At 43.6% G+C, this 24,527-nt stretch overlaps 1 protein-coding gene across 9 annotated transcripts in view; it reads left to right on the forward strand.

Annotated features, from left to right (window-relative positions):
• The first annotated feature begins 5,796 nt into the window (after positions 1-5,796).
• Positions 5,797-24,527, forward strand: part of LOC125006720 (nuclear receptor coactivator 3-like) — a 28,029-nt gene continuing 9,298 nt past the window's right edge. For 6 of the 9 annotated variants that reach the window (XM_047583019.1, XM_047583023.1, XM_047583024.1 and 3 more), the window contains exons 1-8: positions 5,797-5,884; positions 19,535-19,602; positions 21,669-21,773; positions 22,018-22,178; positions 23,373-23,473; positions 23,618-23,792; positions 23,919-24,098; positions 24,178-24,264. In XM_047583019.1, the coding sequence (XP_047438975.1) occupies positions 21,688-21,773; positions 22,018-22,178; positions 23,373-23,473; positions 23,618-23,792; positions 23,919-24,098; positions 24,178-24,264 (790 nt within the window). In that variant the 5' untranslated portion in view covers positions 5,797-5,884; positions 19,535-19,602; positions 21,669-21,687. Of the gene's footprint in view, positions 5,885-15,212; positions 15,576-17,520; positions 17,701-19,534; positions 19,603-21,625; positions 21,774-22,017; positions 22,179-23,372; positions 23,474-23,617; positions 23,793-23,918; positions 24,099-24,177; positions 24,265-24,527 lie in introns of those variants that run through there. The other 3 variants (XM_047583020.1, XM_047583022.1, XM_047583021.1) reach the window with 3 other exon arrangements.

Consider the following 24,527-nt stretch of genomic DNA (forward strand, 5'->3'; position numbering starts at 1 on the left):
CCACGTGCTGACAGAATGCAAGGGGGCCTCTGATTGGCTGGTGCATTTCCTGGCTGCCTGTCTTTTGTTCAGCACGGGCAAGCTGAAATGCAGTGCAAAGAGAGCCAGGCCCGGATCAAAATAATCAGCCGCTGAACATGTCAGCTAGGAGGAAGGCTGAATACGGCCGTTGTTGCTCCACGAGGCGCAAATGCAGAGGAGAGCTGTGGCGCAGCTGTAACGTGCTGTCGGCATTTGCACGCATTAAAGGACAGGCCTGTGTGTTCTTAAGAAGGAATCTGCCTCACAAGTTCCCACCCTCAAGTTAAACTAAACATCACTGGAAAGATAAAGAAAGGGTTACATAAATAAAACCGAAGGGTAAGCAGGAACTAAGTCAAATATACTCTGATTGTTTGACCTATAAAGGTTTGAGTGCAGACTAAATTACAATCATGTGACTCACCTGGCATTGGCCTGTGAAGCGGTGTCACTACCGGTTAACTCTATGGTTCCTGAAATGACAGGCTTTCAAGTTTATGTTGTGCGATTCAACCGCAGTGAACAAGACTTTTAATTACTAACTAAATATACATGTATGTTTTACATTTGCCTTATTAACTGTAGGCAGTTTACCTGCATTTATTGTTATCAGAGTTGTATTACCAGTTCTAGCATTTCTTAAGAGTGAGTTATTCATTGGAAATTCAACTTTTCACTAAAGGGGGGGAAAAAGAGGTATTCTTACGTATTTCACAAAGTCATAAATAATTTTGGACTTTGTTGACATATGAATTTATATGCAGAGTCTCTCTTTAAAATGAACAAAATGTACTCTCAGTGACCGAGGGGGAAAGACTATCACAGAGGGATTCAGACATTGTGTTTATAGCTTTGTAATTTATGTGAAATTAAAGGTAAATGTTTGTAACAGACTGAAAATTAATTCTTTGCAAATGTGTGGAAAGCAACCTGCACTACACACAGTGAGTAGTGGATAATAAAGAGATTTTGAGATCTCTCTCTATATATATACAGTGGTTAAAATAACAGTAAGTATTGAAGAAGCCACAATTTTTCATAGTAGACATATTTCTTAAAGTGCTATTGAATGGAATATTCACCAGGTGTTGGTAACAACCCAAATACTCATTACATAAAATGAAACCAAAACAAATAAGTTCAGAAATGACGTTATGGGAGGTGGAAAAAGGCATGGAAGACACCAGTTAAAATCTATCAGTGATCAGAGAGCCATCCTGCCCCTTGTCAGTGCAAATAAATATCAGCTGGTTCAGTCCAAACTGATGGCCTATTAAAAAGGTGTGTCATTACCAAGGTGTTACACAAAGAACATCTCATGATGGGTAAAAGCAAAGAACTCTCTCAAGACCTTCACAACCTTATTGTTGCAAAACATTCTGACAGCGTTGGTTACAGAAGGATTTAACTTCTGAACGTTCCAGTGAGCACTGCTGGGGCCATCATCCGGAAGTGGAAAGAACATCATTCGACCATAAACCGGCCAACACCAGGTGCTCCTCGCAAGATTTCTGACAGAGGAGTGAAAAGAATTATCAGAAGAGTTTTCCAAGAGCCAAGGACCATTTGTGGAGAGCTTCACAAAGACCTGCAGGCACGATAAGCAATGCACTCAACGGCTATGGCGTGTATGCACGCTCACCACACAAGACTCCATTTCTGAAGAAAGAGCATGTTGAAGCTTGTTTAACGTTTGCTGCACAACATTTGGACAAGCCTCTAAAATACCGGGAGAACGTAGTCTGGTCAGATGAGAGCACAATTGAACTCTTTGGATGCCATAACACACACCATGTTTGGAGGACAAAATGCACTGCGCATCACCCTAAAAACACCACACCGACAGTGAAGTTTGGAGGTGGGAACATCATGGTGTGGGGCTGTGTTTCTGCATATGGTACCAGCAAACTTCATGTAACTGAAGGGAGAATGAATGGAAAAATCTGCTGCCATCTGCCAGAATGATGAAGATGAAACAAGGGTGGACATTTCACCAAGACAATGATCCCAAACATGGAGCCAAGGAAAATCTCAACTGGCTTCAGAGAAAGAAAATAAAGCTGCTAGAACGGCCCAGCCAATCACCTGACTTGAAACCAATTGAAAATCTATGGAAAGAACTAAAAGTTCACAGAAGATGCCCACAAAACCTTTGAGATTTAAAGACTGTTTGTGTGGAAGAATGGGCCAAAATCACACCTGAGCAATACATGCGACTAGTTTCTCCATACAGGAGGCGCCTTGAAACTGTCATTGCCAACAAAGGCTTTGTACAAAGTATTAAATATCAGTGACCATGTTCAATACTTTTTCCCTCTGTTATTTTACATTATTACACATAACTTAATTTCGGAACTTATTTGTTTTTGTTTGTTTTTACCCGCTGTGTGTGTATATGTATGAGTTTTTTTGTTGTTTGCTCAAATAGAGAAGATTTAGCTGTATTATCTGTTGCAGTTGCTGGTATCAAAAAGTAGAGCGCAAAAAACAACTTTGTCTTTCTGCAGTTTGCAAACTGACCTCGAGTGGGAAAACTTTATCACAGCATATCACACACATCAACTCTCTATCAGACCTATCCATGTCAACAACCACCAAATAAATATGAATTAAAGCACGATGCCTGAACTGACAGCCTTTGTCAAGAGAGTCCAAAAGTTTTTGTGTGTAGCTAAAAGCAGGGAATGCTACGCTGATTAGCCGCTATAGCCTGGCTGGTAATACGTACGCTGTGTGTGAAAGCTAAACGGTGGATCTGCACGTTACAGAACCAACAGCAGACTGCAAAGTGAATCTAGAACAATGTCAAACTATTTAGTGTTACTGTGTATGATTTTATCATTCGTCAGGACTATTGTGTTTTAAAATGCTCAGTGTAAACACAGTGTCAAAACCACATGACTAGAACTTCTTAAAGAGCACCTCGATGAAAACAAATCATGAGGCATACACATTAACCTTGATACAGCAGCTAAGCAAAACTTGTTCAGTAACGTTAAAATATGCGTAATATATGTGTAAACATGTAAACATTATGAGTTATCATTGCATGACAAGTCAAATTCCCGCATCTCTCTCCAGGTGAAATGAACGTGTACAGTTAAAAACAAGTATCATTCCTTCTGTGCAACAACCCATAGTTATACTGATATTGTGCAATAACTCATGTTCACTTTCGTTTCATATACTTGTACATATTTCTTTTTGTATATTTGCTGGACTCTGGATTCACCATGTGCAAGAATTTCCTCCTGTGCAATACCCCCATATTGAATGTTATTATAGAGCAACAGCTGGGAACACGTGTTCACTTATACTTGTACATATTTTTATATATATATTTTATATTTTTCGAATTTGATGCATATATTCTTATTCTAATTGCATACTTATTGTACATTTTCTTATTGCCTATATTGCTCTTTGTTCTTTTGAGCAGGAGCTAGCATAAAGTAATTTAAGTAGCTCTGATTCTGATTCCACACATAACTGAAATGAATTAATAGATTTGTTATTACCAAGAATAAATACTAACCTCCTGACATGATATCTTCGTGTAGTCTATTTGTGTCATACCTTTGGCTCAATGTACCCTTTCGCGTCCAGCCAACAGACGGTGACCCGTGACCTCGAACATGTTGACATGTTGGTAACGAGCCTCGCTGACCGCTAGATGGCGCCCTAGTCAGCGTTTCACTGGCAGCATCTCTGCTCGGGTTGTAAATGTGGTCACAAGACACATTTTCTCTCATTACGTCAATTCTTTACATAAAACTTTTTTTTTTCTAGTTGACCAGTATCAGTATCAGTATTTACTGTTTTGTTGTTTGTTTTGTTTTTCCACGAAGCCTGTGCATTTATCTGAACTGACTCTGAAAAGTGTTTGTTGACTCACAACACTTGACGGGTAAACGTTGTAATAACTAAGACTACTGCGTTTCATAGTATCGTTGCTATTTTATTTTATTTTTTCCCCACAGCTAAGCAGCAGATTATATTTATCGATGCATCTAATTTTAACAGTTTTTCTGTGTTTAGTAACATAACTGCATTTATCTTACAGTAGAGTGTAAACATATCAGTGATTTTCGTATTCATTATACATTTTTTTCTGTGAATCATGTATCAAAGTCAAAATTAAAAAGCAGCTGATAAGGCGTGCATTTTTACAAATCCATAAACTAGATTTCATGCCTGACGCGCGAGATCATGCCTCACGGACGGCTGTTTATTCCTGGCAGAGATTAAATGGCCAGATTCCATCTGACTGTATGCGCAACTTGGAAATTAAATCTCAAAATGAGTTATGAGTTACGGCTGATAATGACACCCTGTGTTTGTGCCTTACTGCATCAGCGTGGTGTTGAGAAGTGGGGGGTGGGGGATGGGTTAGGGGCAAAGAAAGGCATGCTGTTGGCTGTTTGCAGGTAAACCAATCTGAATACATTAATGATTATGGGGCTATCTCCTGTCCTTTCAAACTGTTATCTCCTGTCCTTTCAAAGTGGAGAGGGACCGAGTAGGGAGGGGGGATGGGATAAAGTGTCTCACACTCACTGAGGGGGGAGGCCAGTTTGCCATGTTTAGTGGGGGGAAGGAGCACACACAGAGGGCCACAGGGCCCCTCTTTTGGAATGTAATTGAGGATCTCTTGGTTTTAGCAACAGACCTAAAACACACACACACGCACTCAAAAGAAATGCGGTTTTAACTTTAGGTTTATCATCTCATGGATTGTCACGAGTCCTCTAGCGAGCGGTATCAGTGATCAGTGGGAATGCAGCCGCTACAACAAATTCATTCATGAGACACCACACATATTTTACAAGCTGTACAAGCAACGCTTAAGATGATTCTTACTAGATAAGTGAGAGTAAATTTCATGTGTTGCATATTATTGCAAATTAACTTTACCTAAACAATGATGCTGTGAGTAAGCCACATATGCTGTTGCCTCCTCAAAGCTAAAAGCAAATAAACAAAACATTATGTGGAGAGCTGTGTTCAGATTTCCCCGTGTTCCCTGACTCTGCTGCTCTCCCTCCATCTTTGGCCCCGAGTCCCTCTTCATTATCAAAAATTTTATTTGCCTGAGAAATCACCATGGAGACGGCTTCTCCCATCATCAGTGGTTACTCAGGGGCCACAGTGGCTCCACGCTTGCTCCCACAGAGCAAGGCTGCACATGTGTTTTGCATGTATGTGAGTTGGCAGTGGAAACAACTTCAAAATACTAAAAAGGCTAAAATGTGACATGTGATATGTGATGAAAGAGCGTAATGTCTTAGAGTAAGTAAATCATGACTGGGCATTAACATTTTGAAATGTATTATATTTATTCCAGTGCCCTCGTAAAAATATTTTAATATGAGCAGCCTAAAATTGCTTCTTCAGCAGAATCATGTGTATGGGCTACTATTGCACAAATTCAAAATGCTCATTTGCGTCCAGCTCAATAATTAAAAAAATAAAAAATAAATTGTGAATAAAACTGTTGTCATTGTGTGTATTGAGTAATACAATAATCCAAAACTCTGTTAGTATGACAAATACATTGTGTAAAGCTCCTCTGCTGCCGGGCTATAAATAAAAATCGAAATCTGTCCCCTAATAATATCAATGACTGCTCACCTAAAAGTACTGGTGTAGGTGTAGTTCGTTTTCGAAAACACGCCAAACAGTTCTGTGCGGGTTGCCACGGTGAAGGACTACATTACCCAGAAGCCCCGTCGACCTGCTACAAGCTGGCTCCCTCCGCTCTGGGAGTGTTTCCCATTTAAACAAACACGGTCTTGCCGAAGATGGCGGAGAGTTTGTAGAGGCGTAAAAGAAACTGCTCTACTCAATGAAAGCGTCGAAGCCGGTGAGTTTTTTTTTAATTAAATAATTTATTTATTTTTTTGCAGTCGCTTCGCGATTCCGTTGTAGCCGAGCTTTGAATGCTCATACTAGTTCGTGTTTGTACGAGCAAATTTGTTACAGAGATAGTTGGTGTTGGCTCGACTGCGAGGAGCAGCCTGTGTTATTTAAGCTACGGTGATACAACGAGCCACCTTACCTCTATTTGTCTATTTGTTATGGAATGTGTGTTGTGGTATTATTGTCTCCCCCGGCTTTAAATATTAAATAAATCACACCGTGCCTTGTTGGTACGTCTTTCTCCTTTATTTTCGTGTTTCTGCTGGCGTCTCCATTATTCACCAGCTACAAAGTTTACGAGACACAGGCTCTGATTCGCTGCTATAGCCTGGCTGGTAATACTCCGTAAAACACACTGCTCACTGAGTGAACTTGCTTGTCTTTTATAACCTAAATATTAACTTTGCAACGCCACTGGATTCCGTTCATTGTCCGCGACGCGGCTGGATTGCGTTTTGTGTTGCCGTATTTTCTAGCAGACAGTCCGGTGAGTCCGCCTTGGGCTGCTTGAATCCTGCGTTCACAGCCAATGTTGGTGACTTGTCCTGCTCTCGGAAATGTCCATCGGTCGTTTGTTACCTGTGTTGAGCCTCCGCCGCGGATGTAATCGGAGATTTATAAAAAAAAAAAAAAAAAAACACCAGAATACATGGCGAGGTGTCTTACTTTTTGTTCGCGGGTTCGCGGTTTCCTCACATTATGCTGTGACACACAAATGCAACACGATTTGACAAATGGCAACAAGCTGACCTGGCTCTGGTGGAGTCATATGGGATCAGTAAAACGCTCTTAACACTGTCCTACACTGCTGACAAACCAAACTTGAACTGACCTCCCCAGCGTGGCTGTTCTGCACAATCCACAGCATCTGTTATTTATTTTCTGTAGTGTATTGGAGATTGTAGTAGTGGGTATAATGGTCCGTCCCATCCGGGTTTTCTTAAATCACATCTTGGTGCGTGTGTGTGTGTGTGTGTGTGTGGGAATCATGCAGACTGAGAGGAAGATAAACACTGGCCGGGTTCAGGCAGAGTCCTGGTTTGCTTTCTCTGTGCGTGACAAGGTGTAATGCTGAGTGCTCAGTTTTTGAGGTTGAGAGAGGACATTCTTGGAGAGCATGCTCCTGTACGGGCAAATTAGTAAGGTGGTAGGTTAGTCCTATGGCTGAGACGGTTGAATTCTAGGTGTGTTGACACACTCTTTGCCTCCGGGCTTCCCTGCCAATACTTGCAGGTATTAACATCTTGCTGCTTTCTTCTTTCTTTTTTGTGTTTGGTGTTTATCGTGCTCGCTCCCGAGTTTTCTTAACGTGATTTCACGCAGGACATTCGTTTAAAAATCTCCCGAAATGCACGCATGAAACGGTGTGCAGCTGGGAAATGAGCAAGTGAGAGCGGCCCATGGCGGCCTTCAGCCGTCAGATGAGCTAACTCGTCTTTATTTTGAGCCAGATAGACGGCAATTACTCAAGCCCCGCGTATGTGGCATTTTTGCAAGTGGTATAATGACCACTGTGGGAACCTGTCCAACGAGCTGCTTCTGCTCATATTCTTGGCAAATGGAGCCCCCTGTCCCCCATTCTCTGTCCCTTTATCTCCCACTTTCTTTCTCCCTCACACAGGGTGTCAGGCTGTGTTAACAATGAATCAATCTTTGGGGGGATTCTTTGACTGCAGATGGGGTGCAGAAGTGACTGCGATGCTTGGCTTTCGCTCTTTGTCTGCCGGCCCCTGTGCTCTCAATAATTCATTAACTTATCACTTTTTCTCATGGGTCTGGGAGAAGTCTCTCGGTGGTCAAAGATCCCGTGATAACGGCGACTGATTGATAACAAAGTGGACGTATATTTAGTGATGTTGCTTGGGTGATATCAGGCCTCGCATGTGGCGTGGAAGATGTGTCTGCATTGCAAATAATAGACATCCATAGCTGCTCCATAGTGGAGTTATGAAAGCGGCTCCACTACACTGTTCTGTAAACAAGATACACATCATTGGATCTAGGTACAAAATGCACTTTGTGGAGTCCATATACTGATGTTTAGTGATAGTGAAACAAACATTTTATCATAGTTACTTCTCCTCACAGTTTCTCTCTTTTTGTTTAATGGCGTCGGATGAATAAATGCGCTACGGTGTTTCTTCGAACTTCTAAAGACGGATCGGTTTCAGGCGGAGGGAAGAGACTTAAGTGAAGAGCATACCACTTCTGTGTGCCACTTTTTCTGATGACTTGTCTGATCTCTTTGTCAAGCTGCATTTTTGTGTCACCGATGTCTGAATGGATGGCATTCTTTGAGCGTTTCGTCAGTGTGTGCGCCTTGAGAGAAACCCGGAGACGGATAATACGTTTAGTCTCGAGTAACTGCCAATCGGTCATGTGGCGTACTTTCAATTTAAGATTAATAGGTGTGCGGATGAACAGTGGCCCTGAGAGTACTCTTGATGACACGGAGCTGAAAGGACAGCCCGGTTGTTTCACCTAATTGAAATATGACTCCTTGGTCTAAGTACTTTTTTTTTTTTTTTTTTTTGGCCACCAGTACAGGGAGCGCAGAGTTAGCCAAGGAAAACAGTCGCTCTCCAGTTGCTTTAAGATAATGGTGCATCCTGAAAGCGTTGGTAATCTTGTTTTCTTTGACAGTAATTTGATTTACCCTGGTCAGTTTCCCAGTCGAGTCAGAGTAGTCAACAGCGTTCGATTCTTCCGAAGATCAACTCTGACTTTGCTTTGACTTGTCATACGAGGTCGCTTTACAACCAGGTTGTGAGAATTCAGAAGTTTCCTGTGGTCAGCCCGGGCTGCGCAAAAACATCCTGTTTAGTCCAGACATCTCAAGGTCAGCCGGGCGGCGACGATGATCTGCGTGTTATGTGTGCATACCACGCTCTGGTGTGCTGGTCTGGCAGATCTCAACAGGTAGGTTTGCTTTTTTTTTTTTTTTTTTTCTGCCTACCTCTGGAGGAGCGCTAAATATAGAAATCTCTGCTGAACAAGACAGTCGTGTTTCCACTGCTAAAATATTTAAAGTTGCTTTGCCCAAACAAGTGAGAGTGAGCGTGTGCTGAAACCAGATAAACTGGAGAAAGCCGGAGCCAGCAGAGATCCGAGTCAAGTCAAGTGGTGCAGTTTGCACTCGGGAGTCTGTTTGAAGTCACATCTCATTCATCCAGCCCGTCCCCTCTTCCTCAACTCTGAGGTAAAAAACCCAAGTGTTAGGCTGGCGGAGCCATATGTGAGCCATGCACACTTCTAAAAAGCCAAACAGGCAGCCTGAAGCAATCATTGCACCCAATTCTAGTTTATAACCAGCGAGGATTTGGAACAGTTCTCCCTCTCGTCCCCATTGATTGGACGAAGGCAAGAGTTTATTAGGGAAGGGAGTGCCAAGAGCTTTGTCCCCCTCCCCTCTTTGCCCTTCCTCTTTAACTTCAACTCCCCCTTTAACTTTCGCTCCCCCAGCTGAAGAATGCTCGTAAAACGGGTTCACCTGAACAAGCCAGTGGGAGGGTAGAACCCTGGCTCAGTTTTGTTACTATTGTAAAATGTTAGCAAGACCTTGTGTTTGTGTTTTGATTGAGGTCTCTTTTTTTTTTTTTTTTTTATTATTATTATAAAAAAAAATGCTTTAGGGAGAGACGGCAGGGGTGAAAAAAAAGTTTGGTTTGAGAGATAACTGCTACCAGATGCTCCCTCTGTCTGTTTTTCAGCATAGAAGAAGAAGAAGGAGAAGAAGAAGAAGAAAGAGGCTGGTGAAGAGGGAAAGAGGAAAAAGAGATGCTCTCTTTTCTGAATGAACTTTTCAACTGCTCCATACGCACACTCCTATCTTAACTCGGTCTGCAGTGTTCTTTTCTTATGAATACTTTGCCTTCATTGAATGAAAATAAATAAATAAAGAGGTTGCTTCACCCCGGTCAGACCGAAAAATCTGTGTTGGACATGGCTTGAAGAACCCTGCACAGCACTTTCATTCTTGACGGCCACCCTATGTTCAGTGGTGACGACCTTTAAAAATGTCTTGCATCCATGTGTACGGAGTTAAACAGAAACCTAACTTTTATCCTTACATTATTCCAATTTGTAATTGAACCGTAGGGTGACATATTGTCATGAACTGGTCCAACACCGTGCGAATGTAGTTTTAAGTCGACCTGTTACACATCTGATGGAAGAAGTAGCTTTTAATTTTATTTGTTTTTAACCATAGCTCACCTTTACTGATCCTTACAGTTCAACTGTGTGAAACGCGCAGTTTCTGTTGTTTACATTGCGTGTTCCTCTTTCTCTGCACATCTCCAAAATGAACCAGTTAGATGTTGGAAGTTATGTGGCAGCGGGGTGTGGTTGCTTTCTGGGTCCGTCTGGATTGAAAAGCAACTGCTGGCATGGCCCTGCAGTCGCGTAAATCGTAAGGGGATATGAGACCATGCGAAGCCCGGGAACTGTGCGGGCACGGTCTCCTAGTCCATGTGAAATTTACAATCTCTTTCATGGGAGAGAAAATGGCACAGGTTGCAATAGGTATGTGGACATTTGCTCACGGTGCTGTGCTCAACGGCCATCTTTGTTTTCCACTGTGATTTTTTTTTTTTTTTTTTTTTTTGCTTTACTGCAGCCTTGAGTTCAAAGAGAAGTCAAGTCATGAATGACAGGCGTTCAGGCCGTCGTTAAAGGCTCCAGACTTATTACACCATGTCAACACTGGGAAGCCATGTGTCACGTAATTTATTGCACTTATTTTTTAATTGGCCAGATTTATTTTTCACTCCTTTCCGGATAAAATGGAAAATGCCCCCCCCCCTCGTCATTACGGTTCCTCGCTATGCCTGGTGGCGTCACCCCTGTTTATGTGGCTCGTCGTTAAGGCAACACTCTAATCAAAAGGTTGCTGCTCTGGAGCTTATTGTCGTCCCCCAGAATAGCAGGGCTCACACTTGCCTCCTGACGCGGCCGCTCAAGTCTCCGATTCGGTATTTTTTTTTTTTTTTGTATAGTTTGGCAAGCGATCGGCGTGTTTCCATTTAGCCGCGTTTTATGGTTCGCTCCTATATGCACATCTGATTGCAGTTGCCGCAGTGGAACAAATGATTCTGCGCGAGCGTGGAAGTGTACCCAAAAATAGGAGACGTGAAGGTCCCCGTTCAATTAGCGCCGGTCTCACGGCTGTTGAGGTCCTTTTTGTGTTCCATGTGGTCACTCTTGGGATTGAAGGGGAAGCTGTAGGTTATTTAAAGACATTTGTAAGTTTGATTTCAACCGTTTTGAGGGGCCAAAAGCCTCTGTGTGGATTATTTTAGGTATTTCTTAAATAAAGAAATTTAGACTATAACATAACATTCAACTTAAATCTTGATTTTAAATTTAAGTTAAAATGTAAAAATCTTTGAGGGGGAAAGAATTCGAGCAACTCGGCCGGAGCAGCTTTTTCTTTCTTTCTTTCAGTAAACACACGGTTCAACCCTGGCACATTTTCTTGCATTATATGGAAATGTGGTCTATGGACCACAGTGGGAGAATTTATGACTTGACAAAAGTCCAGTCCAAGTCACAGTGCGCGCTCCGTATGTCGACATCGCAAAATAAACAGGCGGCCGTGTATTTATTTGTGTCATAGTATGGGTTTTTTTTTTATCATTTGAAAGCCTTTCTGGACCCATTAAATTCACCGTCGCTTCGAGGCTGTACGGGGTCTCCTCTCTCGCGTTCCACGTAGGCAGAGCGTCCGCTCGGTCGGCCTGCGCCGTCCTTTGCTTTTCCCCTTACAGTGCGAAAGGACTTGATTAGCGGGGCAGGCTTAATCACTCAGCAGATGGGACAGAGTGCAGTGTCACCAAGACAAAAACAAACTGACAGTTGGATTATGGCTCGCCATGTGTGTCTGTGTCTGTGTGTGTGTGTGTGTGTGTGCGCGTGTGCACACGTGTGCCTCGGCCCGGTCAGCTTTGATTTGATTCCTAAACACATCTCCAGGTGTTGGGATGCAAACGCAAGCAAAGCCCCGAGTCTCTTTTCCCCCCACTTACCTTGCGATCCCCTATTTCTACCTTGTCTCATAAGTCATCTGAAGCCATCTGTGTAAATCATTGCAGGTAAAAGACCATTAAAAAAAAATTGAAAACCAAAATCTTTAGTAGTGCACTTCATCAAGCGCGCAGGGATTCATTTGTAAGCAGTTGGAATTTGAAATGGCACAAACTAAAATGGTCTCTACTGACATCGGGGCGTAAAACGATCCCGGTTTGATTCTCCGATTTTTGGATAATCCCTTCTTCCTGACAAAGCGCCGTTATTGATAGTTTCTTCAAACCCACTTCCCCCCTCAAACCCCGTTTCTGGAATCTTTTTTTCACCTCGGCTCTTGTCAACACGTGGAACTGCTCGGCTGAAAGAAAGGACACGGAGTAGTGAGGAGGGGGGGAAAAATTTGGCTCCGAAAGTTGTGAAACTGGCGTCGGACCATCTTTTTTTGAGAGGAATTCTTTGCCGGGGTCGGAGTTCAGGCGCGGCAGCGTGGCGCTGTGATTGGCTGAGGAAAGGTGAAATGAAAACCACAGTAAACTTTTGACCCCGGCGCAGGAGCGCTGCAGGAACGCCCAGGCTCAGCTCTGGCGTGGTGGAACAGAGCCTGCTCTTTTCCTGTGTTTACTCCACCAATCCAACAGGGACGGTGGGGAGAAAGAGGAGGGGGGAGGGAGCACGGAGAGGGAGGAGAGAAAGACACAAGAGCGAAAGGGAGGGAGGGAGGGAAGGGAGAGAGAGAGAGAAAGTCGTCAGTGGCACAGTTGAAACGTGTCCACAGAAACTCACACTGCTCCTGAGCAACAAAGTCACAATATTTAATATCGATGTCGAGCCATTTAAAAATAGCCGAAAGTAATTTGAGTGTTTAACATAGCTTCACACTAAATTATCTGTGGCCGTGTGAGATTTGTTGGATTGCGGCAGCTGGATCTGTTGCTGGTGTAGATGTGTGTGTGTTTGTGTGTGTATGTAGATGTGTGTGTGTGTGTTATCGGACTGGGCAGCGTAGTTTCTGATCAGGCCCTGGTGTTCTGGCTCCCCAGATAAAAGGCTGTTTAGCCATTGATTAATGAACTCATTTCCATAATATTAGCCTTCTGTGATCGCGGCCGACTTCATTTTGTTTGGTCGCCGTGGTCTGTCCTGAACAATGCTGCGTCCTCACGCTTATCGCCTTGCTATACACACACACACACACACACACACACACACACACACACACACACGGACATGTCAAGCTTATAGAAAATGAAAGGATTATTACAGTGGCGCTATGCGTTGAGTTGAGCTGGTTGTGTCTGCGCCCGTGTGGGTCCTATCCCCTTCCTTTCTATTCTTTGTCTGTATTAATGATGGATAGTTGGAGGAGATGCCTGTGTGACGCACACACACACACACACACACACACACACAGTGGAATCTGCCATCCCTTTGTTTTCACCTTCATTTATTTTCCCTGGTTTTTCTACACGTTGCAGTTTGTGTGAGAAAAATGGGGAGATGCGCACACAGCCGGTCCCAGCACTTCTCTTCTGTGTTGTGTGCGTTGGGTAAGGGATGTTTTTTTTTTATTTATATATATATATATATATAATTTTTTTTCTAGAGGAAACGAGCAATTCTATGGAGGTAGTTTTCCCCTGGGCTTTGAACTACACCCTCTTCCCCACCACATTCATCTCTGGACATCATGTACTGCCGATTCTTTTTATGTGGCACAATTCTTAACACAATTAACGTCAACGGCTCGTTGTTTTGCAGCCAGCGTAAACCAGTCGCAGATGCGTTTTTAACTGTTTAAAATATTCATTTTTCTCTATAGAATAGACCGTCCAGATGCACAGCTCGTAGCTTTATTTGCGTTTTATTGCACGATTGGTGGATAAGTTTTTCCGTAAACACAGAGGCTTCGTTTTCTGTTTGATGTAAATGCTTCTGAAATGTTTCACAATCTGTTTCTGTCCGCTTCACCAAGCCGCGACTCCCCTGTCCCCCTTTTCTCACATTTGCGTCACCGCCACGTTTTTCGAAGGTGTGCTTCGTTCTGCAGCGGACCGCTTCGTGAATGATAAAATAATATTAACTCTAATTCAATCAAGCTTGTTGAGACTTTTTTTTATTTTATTATTCAAATTTGAAAGACCCATCTCATGAATTCGTTGGCGAAACGGAGATGGTTTAATTTTTGACACTTCACGACGACGTCCTGGTGCCGAAGGACCTTCACGTTTAAAGTGTGCGGTGACACAAAGAGCAATGTCTGCAGACAAATAAAAGACACAGTCCCCCCCACCCCCCTTTCGCTTTTAAAGCCTTGCTGGAATTTCACAGCTGCATCTCCATCTAAAAGGAGGCTTTTCGTGAACAATTTACAGCTTCGCGTTTTCAAAATCCACACTTGCGCACACATGCTTCACACATGTCCTCCTCATCCCCGTTCCCGAATCTCATTGTGTGGCAGCGCTCTCCATCTTGCCATCAAAACGCTGGGCTCCGTTTCAGTCCCGTTAGCCCGCGTTTCATTAAAATCATGTGTAATGTTGGCAGGAAATGGGATAATAAGCAATATTCGGCAGCGACAATGGTGCATTCAACTGTATGAAAAATTGTTTGCTTCTGGAAGTCGTCTTTCCTTGCAATTAAAGGGGAAACCCCCGAATGTCAAGATGATGAATGGCAGCAAAACAAACTTTAATTTTGTTCTAAATGAAATGACAGGGCATCAGTGTGGCCCGTGCCTCGTTTGTATTTTGTGCCATTTATTAAAAAAAGGGAAAATGGTGAGACATTTGCGATTCCTGGATGGACGCCGCCGCCGCATCCACGTTCCAGTCACTGCAGGTGTGTGATTCCTTCCGTTTCGAAACGTTTCATTAAAAATTTGATCTGATTGTTTGTTCCAGATTTTATTTACATTCGCTTGCGCAGAGCTTCCTGCTTTCTGTCCCTCCAACTGATGGAAGTTTTATTAAAGAGCGTTTTTTGTTTCGTTTTCTGGCTTTGAAGTCGATTCCTTGTTGTTTTTTCTTCTTTTTTTTTCCCCTTGTTTACGGTCAGAAGTGTTTGCGCTGCTTTCTTGGTTAGTGTCATGTCACTGACTCTAAAGTTTACCATTTGATAAACCTCTTGCTGAACCACTTCGCTCAGCTTTTCTTGTCTGAATGCGCCAGATCAAACGTGCAAAGAGCAGATGAAACATTGTGCTAGTAAATGTGTTGCACATGATACCTAGCTAACATGAGTGTGGTTATTTCTCAGCACGACTGCGCTTTCTCTTTGTTGGCGTCTGTTAGAGGTGGGTCACGTGACGCGCCGCTTCCCACAGCACTAACTAACATCTGAGGCGAAGCCGAGAATAACATTGTAGCGTTTCCCTTAAGTATTGTGCGGTTTTTGTAAATCATCCTGAAAAGATGGCGATTTATTTAGGTTCATGCACCGAAAGCCGTTTGAAACGTCCACGCTTTGGTGTGGTCTGACAGCTTAGCTGTAGCTCACAGTCCATGCAACTTTTTTTTTATTTGTGGGGTTTTTTTTGTGTCAGCTTGGATTCAACAAACCAATGGCTGCAGAATAAAATTTCCCACAGAGACGCTGTTGACACTGTTGGGGTAGGTGGCATCTCCAGTTGCACTTAGCCCGCTATATGGCTGGTTTTATGCTTGACGGGAGGTGGAGAGCTTCTTTGAAGGAAAACAGGAAGTCATTCTGTCCTTTTGTTTCCTTTTTGCACTTGATGTCCCAGACGGCAATGGGCACCTTTTGTTACTTTATTACTTTGCCTCTGCAGTATCCGTGTGTGTGTGTGTGTGTGTGTGTTTGAATGCAGTGAAGTAAAGATGCTAAATGTTTTTTTCGAGCAACTAAGATCTTTCATGATTCAAAATTAAATACTGGTTTCGGTTCAGGCTTCTTCGTCAACACACCTCTTCTTCTTGCTCTTCAGTGCGTTTTTGGGGATCTATAACTGTGTGTGTGTGTGTGCGCCCCCACTTTGTCAGATCTTTGTTTTGGGTGGGCCAGTGTTTATTGTTGGGTCTGTTACTCTTTGTCTCGGGGAGCTCAGATTGCAGGCTTTATTTCAGGCTGAGCAGGAATGTCCTCCTCACTATTCTGGTCATGACTGACTGACACTGCTGCTGCTGCTGCTGCTGCTGCTCTGGCCTTTTAGTCAAACCACTCTGGATAGAAATGCTGCATTTTTTTTTTAATAACTTTTACTGAAATGATTCGATGCAGTTTTCGATTTGTACCAGGTTTACAGTAACAGTAACAAGGTTACCGTCATCAAGTCACTAAAAGAGTAAGCATGTTTGTTAGATATCTAAAAGTTTTGTACTTGCCAGTCAAAAACAGTAGTTCCTTTGAGAAGAAAATCATTGCGGTTTGATTTTTGGGGGGTAGGTGGCAAGAGGAAGCAAAAAATCTCTCGGTCAAAGAGGTTTGTAGTGGTTTTAAAAACGACTCTGTCCTTAAGCTGAGATGCGTTCGTCGTGATCTGCAAATTGTGTTTTGATACCGACTTGCGGAGCTGAAGTAAGGAACCGTTATTAATAAAACTAACCAATACTGACCTAATTACAGGACAAAAATAAACACCTGCAGTGTTTATTTTGCATATCGCTGCACTCCTGGACTCCTGCCTCGCAGCTTCCTTCAGATAATGTCGGTGTTTACACTCATCTGTCGGTGCAACTTTCTGCAGTTAATAACTGTGGCGATATTATTAGTTTATCATAATCCGATAATGGGTGTTACCTCGACTTGGGTCAGCTGTCAGCTGGTCATGTTAATCTGGGCATTGGAGCCACTCACCGCCTCAGACTATGGGCGTGAGGGGGTGGACCGTCCACAGAGCGGCTGGAGGAGGAAGACACTCTCTCCAGAAAACATGATGGTCCCATGACCTGCGGGTGTCGTTTTTAGCTTTGTTACGGTTGACAGGTTTTCAGCATTTTGAACTCTCCGGTGTTATTATTGTCTAGAGAACATAAGCACTTGAATGTTTGCATATAAATAATTTAGTTGGAAGATACAACAAAAACTAAATTCACTAAACTACAACAGGGTCAGAAACAGTATATGTAGTATGTGTACAGCATGTAAATACAAAAAAGTTTGTATAACAAAGGTATAATAGGATATTGCACAGTACTATTTACACAGGACGACATATTGCACGGCAACAGCACAGAGGTGAAAGTGGAGCCGTCCTGTGTGGATGTAGAGAATGGAAAGGTACCAGTCCTCAAGTGTTTTCAGTTTAGTCAAAGTTCATAAACTCCGACTACAGCCACCATTAAAAAGTGTCTTCGGCATTAATATCTCAGTTGATTTTTTGTTGAGACGACGGTTTCGGGTTAACGTGACTCATATGTGCTGCAGAGAAACTGACTGCAGCCGCAAAGTTTTGTTCTGATTATTATTTTGGGTGTTGGTTTAAATGTATTTTTTGTATCTGCTGTTTGATTCTTCAGAAGGTAGAACCACTGACTTATCTACAGAAGCCTCGTCTGTTTGTTTTACCTGCACGTTTCCCTTGTGAACACTTTCTAGCACAACTAGCTGGAAGGAACCCTTTTTTAAACCACGCTCGCAGCACTGAAGGCGTCCTGCTAAGGTTGCAGATACCTCTGGGTGCTCCTCCAAAACGGATCTGGCAGACGACTGCAGTCTACAACTTTGCTTCCTACTGCTGCATTACTGCACACTACAGAAGCCAGCGTTGCACATTATGTAAGCTTCTGTTGTGCAAGATTTCAGTGTGACTTGAATATTTTAAAAAGCGTCACGTTGAGGTCAGACTTAATAAGGCTTTTTTCTGGTTGAAATAAAAAACGGAGCCAAGGAAGTGTTGTTAATGAACTGAGACCGAGTCAAATGATCAGCATGGATGGCGGCGCGAAAAACGTTTCTGAAATGTAACCACCACTAGAGCTGTGTGCAAGCGTCTCCTTTCTCTTCCCCTCCCCCTCACTGTATCCCCTCCTCCTTCCTCTTTTTATTCTACTCGGTTTGCCTTGACTCCTCCTCCGCCTCCTGTGGTCCATATTCATATGAGTGCTTATATCTCCTGCTCTGAATTACACTTCGCTTCCAGAGGCTCCTTGTGCTGCACGTGTTTGTAAAACCAGTGCAGAAAACACAGGGATTAACAAAGTTTAACAATAAATTAATTAATAAAAAAAAAAAAACAAATGGATGTCCCTTTGCACGGGGTGATTTTCAGTCACCGTTTCTGTAAATTATTGATCTGTTGTTATTAACAGTTGCCACAGAATTATTGAACCGTGAGATGGCTGATAAAAAGGGAAACGCTTTGCTGTTGTTGTTGTATTTAAATAATTTAGCTGCAGCATTAGCTCAGTTGCAGCTCCGTGTTTAGGGCCGATGTGATCAGTGGCCTGTGGTGGAGGAATACACACTGTGGACTCTGTAGCAGACGTGCAACTCGCACACAGCCTCTGTTATAGATGTGATGACCGTGAGCCAGAACGACGAAAGACGAGAATGTCTCTCGACGGCATTTATCGTATTAGTTTGCGAGTCTATTTTATATTTAGCCTGTCTTCGGATCATGGCAGTGGATGTTTTTCAGTTAATTTAGATTATGAAGAATTTGCGTTTAGCGTGTGTGATTATTCTCAGATTTCACGACGGAAAGAACATCCGACGGGCTTATCTGCGGCAGTGGGACCGTGGTGCTAAAGGTCGGCGCCGGTTTTGGGGAGTAGTTTGTATCCAAACACCCTTTTGACAGTTTTCTCGATAATAATAATTTTGGCTCAAAAAAAAAAAAAAAAAAAAAAATCCCTTTCAAACTGAAAAGTTATTATGACTGGGCGTAATATTGTGACTGCCATTGAAACGGAAAAACAGATGTTGGTGACGAGCTCCGTGCAGTTTCTTTCGCACTGATGAAAGCTCATACAGATGCTCTCATGAGGAAACGCAAAACACCCGGGAGACTTCTGTACTGAGATTAGTGTGATTCTGAGAGACTGGTTACCAGCACATGGACATTAAAAATAACTATTTGGAAGGAGCGGTAAGTGGCTCTGTCACTTCTTGACCATAAATCGTACAGTCATAACGGTACGTTTAAACCGCCTAAATAGATTTTGAAGGAATTGTCTGACTCGAGAGAATGAGATTGTTTTTGTACTTCCTTGTTCTCTTAGTGGTCACTCGGTTAAGCTCTGGCCAGCGGCCCTCGCGGAGATAGCGCGAGTAAGAACCAGGATGACAGGGTACCAGACTTATAAACAGAATATGTAAATAGGGTGGATGAGTGGCTACATTTCCAGGAAAGGGAAGTGATGACGCAGTGGAACAGGCTGAGGGGAGGACGCAAACAGGATGCTATCTGCTGCGACTTCCTGTGCCATTTTAGAAATCAGTTTTTCCCATGAATTTCTGTGAAAGAAAAACATATTGGACCCTGTGGTTTTTTTTTTTTTTTCTTCTAACATACAAAGGACGGAGAAGAGCGCCACGGTCACGTTGAGACATCCAGACATTAAAGAGAGCTGCAGTTTGTGACCTTTGTGTTTTCCTGTTTTGTTTTCAGGAGATGTCGAGACATTGAAGTGACACTAGACCCTGAATGGAGTTTGACTGGGGCTTGTTCTGGGAAAGGTGAGCATCCTGTTTAAAATAAAAAAAAAACAAAAAAAAACAACCAAAACAAAAAAAAAACTCTCACTCCCGTGTACACTCTACCCAGGTGGATAACCCATTAAACATAAAACCAAACCATTTTATTTTTAACTACGAGATGTTACATTTCTAACACGTCCTGTTTGTCTGCTCGATAGTTTGTGAAACAACTCATCCTGTCCCTGCACAGGTTTCACGTTGTCAGATGCAGCTGATTCAGGTCAGTGGCATACTGCCAGGCCTGTTGAGACTCATCTGTGGTTTAGGTGGGCTGCTGCTGCTAGCAAGGTCTCACTTTGCTCTAGAGGTGTTTACCCATAGGTTGCCCGTTTTCAGATATCAGTCATGACAAACTTTTGGCACTAAAAATACTACAGTACATGCCCAACACTACAGTACGTTACGAGCCTGTCTTTGCTGCAATTACGTCCTATTAAGACGCGCCATTAAGAAGCCTTCTTCTAAGAATACTGCACTTCCATATTGGACGCTGTTTACGTTCAGCCTGGTTTTTTCCACGTAGCGACCCCACTACCTCGCTATGGAATCCCTGCTCTCAGAAAGACTCCCAGCAGCACACAGCTCTGCTGTTTGTTTCAGGATGTGTGGCTGACTGAGGGCTGATGTCATCTTTCTCCACTGCTGCAGAGGTGAGCCTTAGGACAGAAACCAGGAAGGAAGGAAGGAAGGAAGGAAGAAAGAGAGAGAGAGAGAGAGGAGGGAGGGCAGTGAGAGTCACAGCCGGAGCACGACAGGCAGATTTAGAGAGGGGTGCTGAAAGATAGACAGACAAGAAGTATGCGATGCAGATTTATGGTGCAGAGTGTGTGTGTCTGAAACCTGGTGCTCTTCTAGTAGTAGTAGTAGTGGTGGTGGTGGTGGTGGTGGTGGGTGACTGGGCTGCATGTCCTAGCCTGCAGTTGCAGAGCAGGAGTTGCATAATGGCTCCCATCCGTTCTACACTATTCCTCTCTGGAATGAGCTCACTCTTGTGCGCCTGTGCGCACGTACACAAAGTGCGGGACGGAGTTTTCAGTTGAACAATCTGGCCGTGCGGCCACACGCTACGGCTTTGTGCTCGTTTCTGGGTGGGAAGAGGAAAAAGCAATGACCTTAGAAGCTGGCTTACAGGGGTTTCCTTTAATTTGAACTCTGAGGGGGTCAGACACGGGGCAGTGCCAGAGCAAGAAAACAAGGGCAGGGACCTCAGTACTGCTACACCCAGAGAGAGGGGAGGGAGAAAAGGGAGGGGTTGTTTGGGGAGGGTATCGGGAGCAGAAGTTAAAACCGATTGGAAGAAAGAACGGATGTAGCCTAGTATTGAGACTGCAGAGTAAAGAGAATGCGGTAAATGGATCATTGGAGTACGCCGTGGAGCCTCGCCTGAATTGCTTCAAGGCTCCACAAGCCCGAGCAGCTTTTATTTTTTACTTTTGCATTCCCAGGCTGTTAGACAAAAGCTGGCTGACTGCTGAATATGTGCCTTGCTGGGATAGTAGGTGCTAGGACTCTTTACTCTCACAGACTGTGTTACGACATGCCTGAGCATGTAAGTGTAGTGGAAATGGTTTGTGTACACAGTGCGTGAGTGTGTGTGTGTGTGTGTATGTGTGTGTGTGTGTGTGTTGCCGCTGCTAGCAGAGTGGTAGCATTCTAGCGGGCAGGCTGGCTGAACGCAGGATGACCCATCTCCCCCGAGGCTGCAAATCACTACATCATCATCAGTCGCTTCTCACAGTGGAACAGAGTAGATTTCACTCCCATCAAACACAGAGCAGAAGCTAAGACTGCTTTACTAACTGGATAGCCTGCCCTTATAAATCTATGGGAATCTACCATCACTTCATTTACAGCTATTCCTTCTGGAATGGAAAAAAACTAAACAAAAAACACACTTATCCTTTGAATTGGTCATGCTACACACAGGCATGCACGTATATGCCACTCTTATTCTCTCTGATGATGTTGCACTTTCTTTGCACACATATATATATATATATAGGTGTGTGTGTATATATATATGATGTGTGCATGTGTGCTTTCAGGTGCTGATATGCGCTGAAGATGAGTGGCGTAGGAGACAACTCATTGGAGCCGCTGTGCTCAGACCGCAAACGTAAACTGTCCACCTGCGACACACCAGGCTTAGGGTGAGTGCCACAGCATCTGTTAAGTGTATTTCACATGTCAGTTCACTGTGTCTGCTGCCGGTTCTGGTGGGAACGTCGGCAACTCCGTCCCTGGTCTCCCGGCCTCACGCCAACATCCCCGTTCTGAACGTGCATTTGCTTCTAATGAAACATCCGACCAGCCCCGTATGGCCTGCATACGGATGGGGCATGAGAAGGTGAGGTTGTCATGGCAACGTGTCTAATCCCCTTGGCGCCCCGGCAGGTGTGACAAGCGTCGGAGGGAACAGGAGAGCAAGTACATCGAGGAGCTAGCTGAGCTCATCTCTGCCAACCTCTCCAACATTGACAGCTTCAACGTCAAGCCTGATAAATGTGCCATCCTCAAGGAGACCGTGAGGCAGATCAGACAAATCAAAGAGCAAGGTACCACACCTCTTCAGATTACATCCATACACTCGTAGACAGACACATGTGGGGGAAAAAATACAATCTACCCTCATTTTTATTTATTTAAAATTTCCTCCTATTTTTATTTGTGGAGTAAACAGTGGACAAAGTTAGGCTTGTCAAGTGCCCTGCTGCAGGACAGGTGATGCCAGTGATGAAGTGGTTTGTTTGGTTCACGGCCAGGCCGCCTCAGACCGACGGCGAGTTTGGCTGTTTGTGTCGTTCGGGGTAAATGAACACCAGTAATTGAGACCAATCCTCGGTGGTCATGGCTCAAGGCTGTCAGTGACAGTGTCTATCTGTTAGTGCCAAACCATGCTTCTCTCTGGGAGACTAATGACACTGGAGACTCAGAAATCAGACCTTACAGACGGTCATTCCTATCTGTAGGTCCTTTTCCAATCATTTTGCAGATGTGACATGATTAAATACGCAAAGGTGGGGATATTTTCCTCCACCTGTTTTTTGCTTTGTGATTAGATCTGTGAGGATAAGTGGGTAAAGGGGGGGAAAAAAGGGAGCAATCATATTGGAATCTACCCAGAGGGTCACAGCTGGCTACTGCTGTTCCTGGCGTTGTGCAGCCAGGTTACCATAGTTACAGGATGGGAATGATGGAGGGCCTTTCTGTTTTCTTCTGTCCCTCTCTGTTGTCTATTTAACTCACTTTTTTTCCTGCCCCACCCCTCTTTAACACATCTTTATTCCCTGCTGTAAGTTTTTTTTTTTTTTTAAGGCGTGGGTATTTTTTGTCAGTTTGCTTAGTGTCAGTTTGGTTGAACAAGAATTTTTGGTTTGAAAGTGTCTTAAATCTTCTGTCACACTATTTCTCATCTTGCTTGATGTCTTGTGCTGCATATAGAGTGGTATCCAACAAAGCCTCAGACACATGCCGATTTTAAAAATAGAAAGGCATGCCAACCATGCATCCATGACGTGTGCTGCCATCTGGTGGTCAGAAAAAGTATGTTGGTGGTATTAAGAAAGTAGCGAATCATAGAATGGCTGTCATAAATTTATCACGGGCAGTATGATGAAGCGGCGTCCAAAACAAAAATGTCCATTGTTACATTTTGTCTGAAAATGCACATGTCGCTTGTAGTATGTATAGCTCTGTGAGGTAATACATCCAGGTGCATCAGTAATACAATGTGCTTTGTCTGTCTTCAGGAAAAAACTCTTGCAATGATGACGATGTTCAGAAGGCGGATGTGTCCTCCACTGGTCAAGGGGTCATTGACAAAGACCATCTGGGACCGCTGCTCCTACAGGTCAGCTTGGGGACCACCATTCAGGGCAAAAGGCCAACGCCAATTAGCTGCCCTTCCATATGCTTGACCAATGTCGTTGATGAGGAAAAAAAGTTCTTGACATTAATTAGTATTTATTGTCACATGTTCCCCTTGTCTTTCTAGGCCTTGGATGGCTTTCTGTTTGTGGTTAACCGAGAGGGCAGCATTGTATTCGTGTCAGACAATGTGACACAGTACCTGCAGTACAAGCAGGAGGAGCTGATTAACACCAGCGTGTACACCATCATCCACGATGAAGACAGAGAGGAGTTTCACAAGAATCTACCCAAGTCTAATGGTGAGATAAAAGTGCAAACATAAATTGGTTTAAACACATTCTAAGTCACACGCATTGACACGTATGTGCATGAATGGTTGCACACATTCTTGACATTCAGAGCTGTTTACATTTTTCTCAATACAGCACCAAATGGAGCATCATGGGGTGGAGAGGCACCACGTCAGAAGAGCCACACCTTCAACTGCCGCATGCTGGTGAACTGTGGTCAGAGTCATGGGTTGTCAGAAGAGAGGCCTATGCGCTATGAGACCATGCAATGTTTTGCCCTCACGCAGCCCCGGGCTATGATGGAGGAGGGAGATGGTAAGTATCACTGACTGTAAAGTTTCTCATCCAGTGTAATCATCTGAGGGGCCTAACATTGCATTGCTCTCTACTCTAGATTTGCAGTCGTGTATGATATGTGTGGCACGACGCATCACAGCAGTAGAGAGGACGGAGAGGTTCAGCACCCGCCACGAACTGTCTGGTAAGTGTCTACTGTGCTGCATCTAACTGACCCAAGAATTGCATATTACATAGACTACATAGATTTTTGAATTTTAAAGACGTATACGTAATAGCCAGTTTAGAAGGTGTGAGAATATGGGCACTTTAAGATCCTCATTAATTCCTCAGGCTTTAATTGACTCGTAAATGGAGGATTGCCAGCTCACAACAGTTCCAGAGCCAGATAAAACTTCAACATTGTGGTAAAACTTAGCAATCAACGACTACTCTGAGCAATGGAGG

This window comes from Mugil cephalus, chromosome 4 (genome assembly GCF_022458985.1).
Source record: "Mugil cephalus isolate CIBA_MC_2020 chromosome 4, CIBA_Mcephalus_1.1, whole genome shotgun sequence".
Taxonomy (NCBI): Eukaryota; Metazoa; Chordata; class Actinopteri; order Mugiliformes; family Mugilidae; genus Mugil; species Mugil cephalus.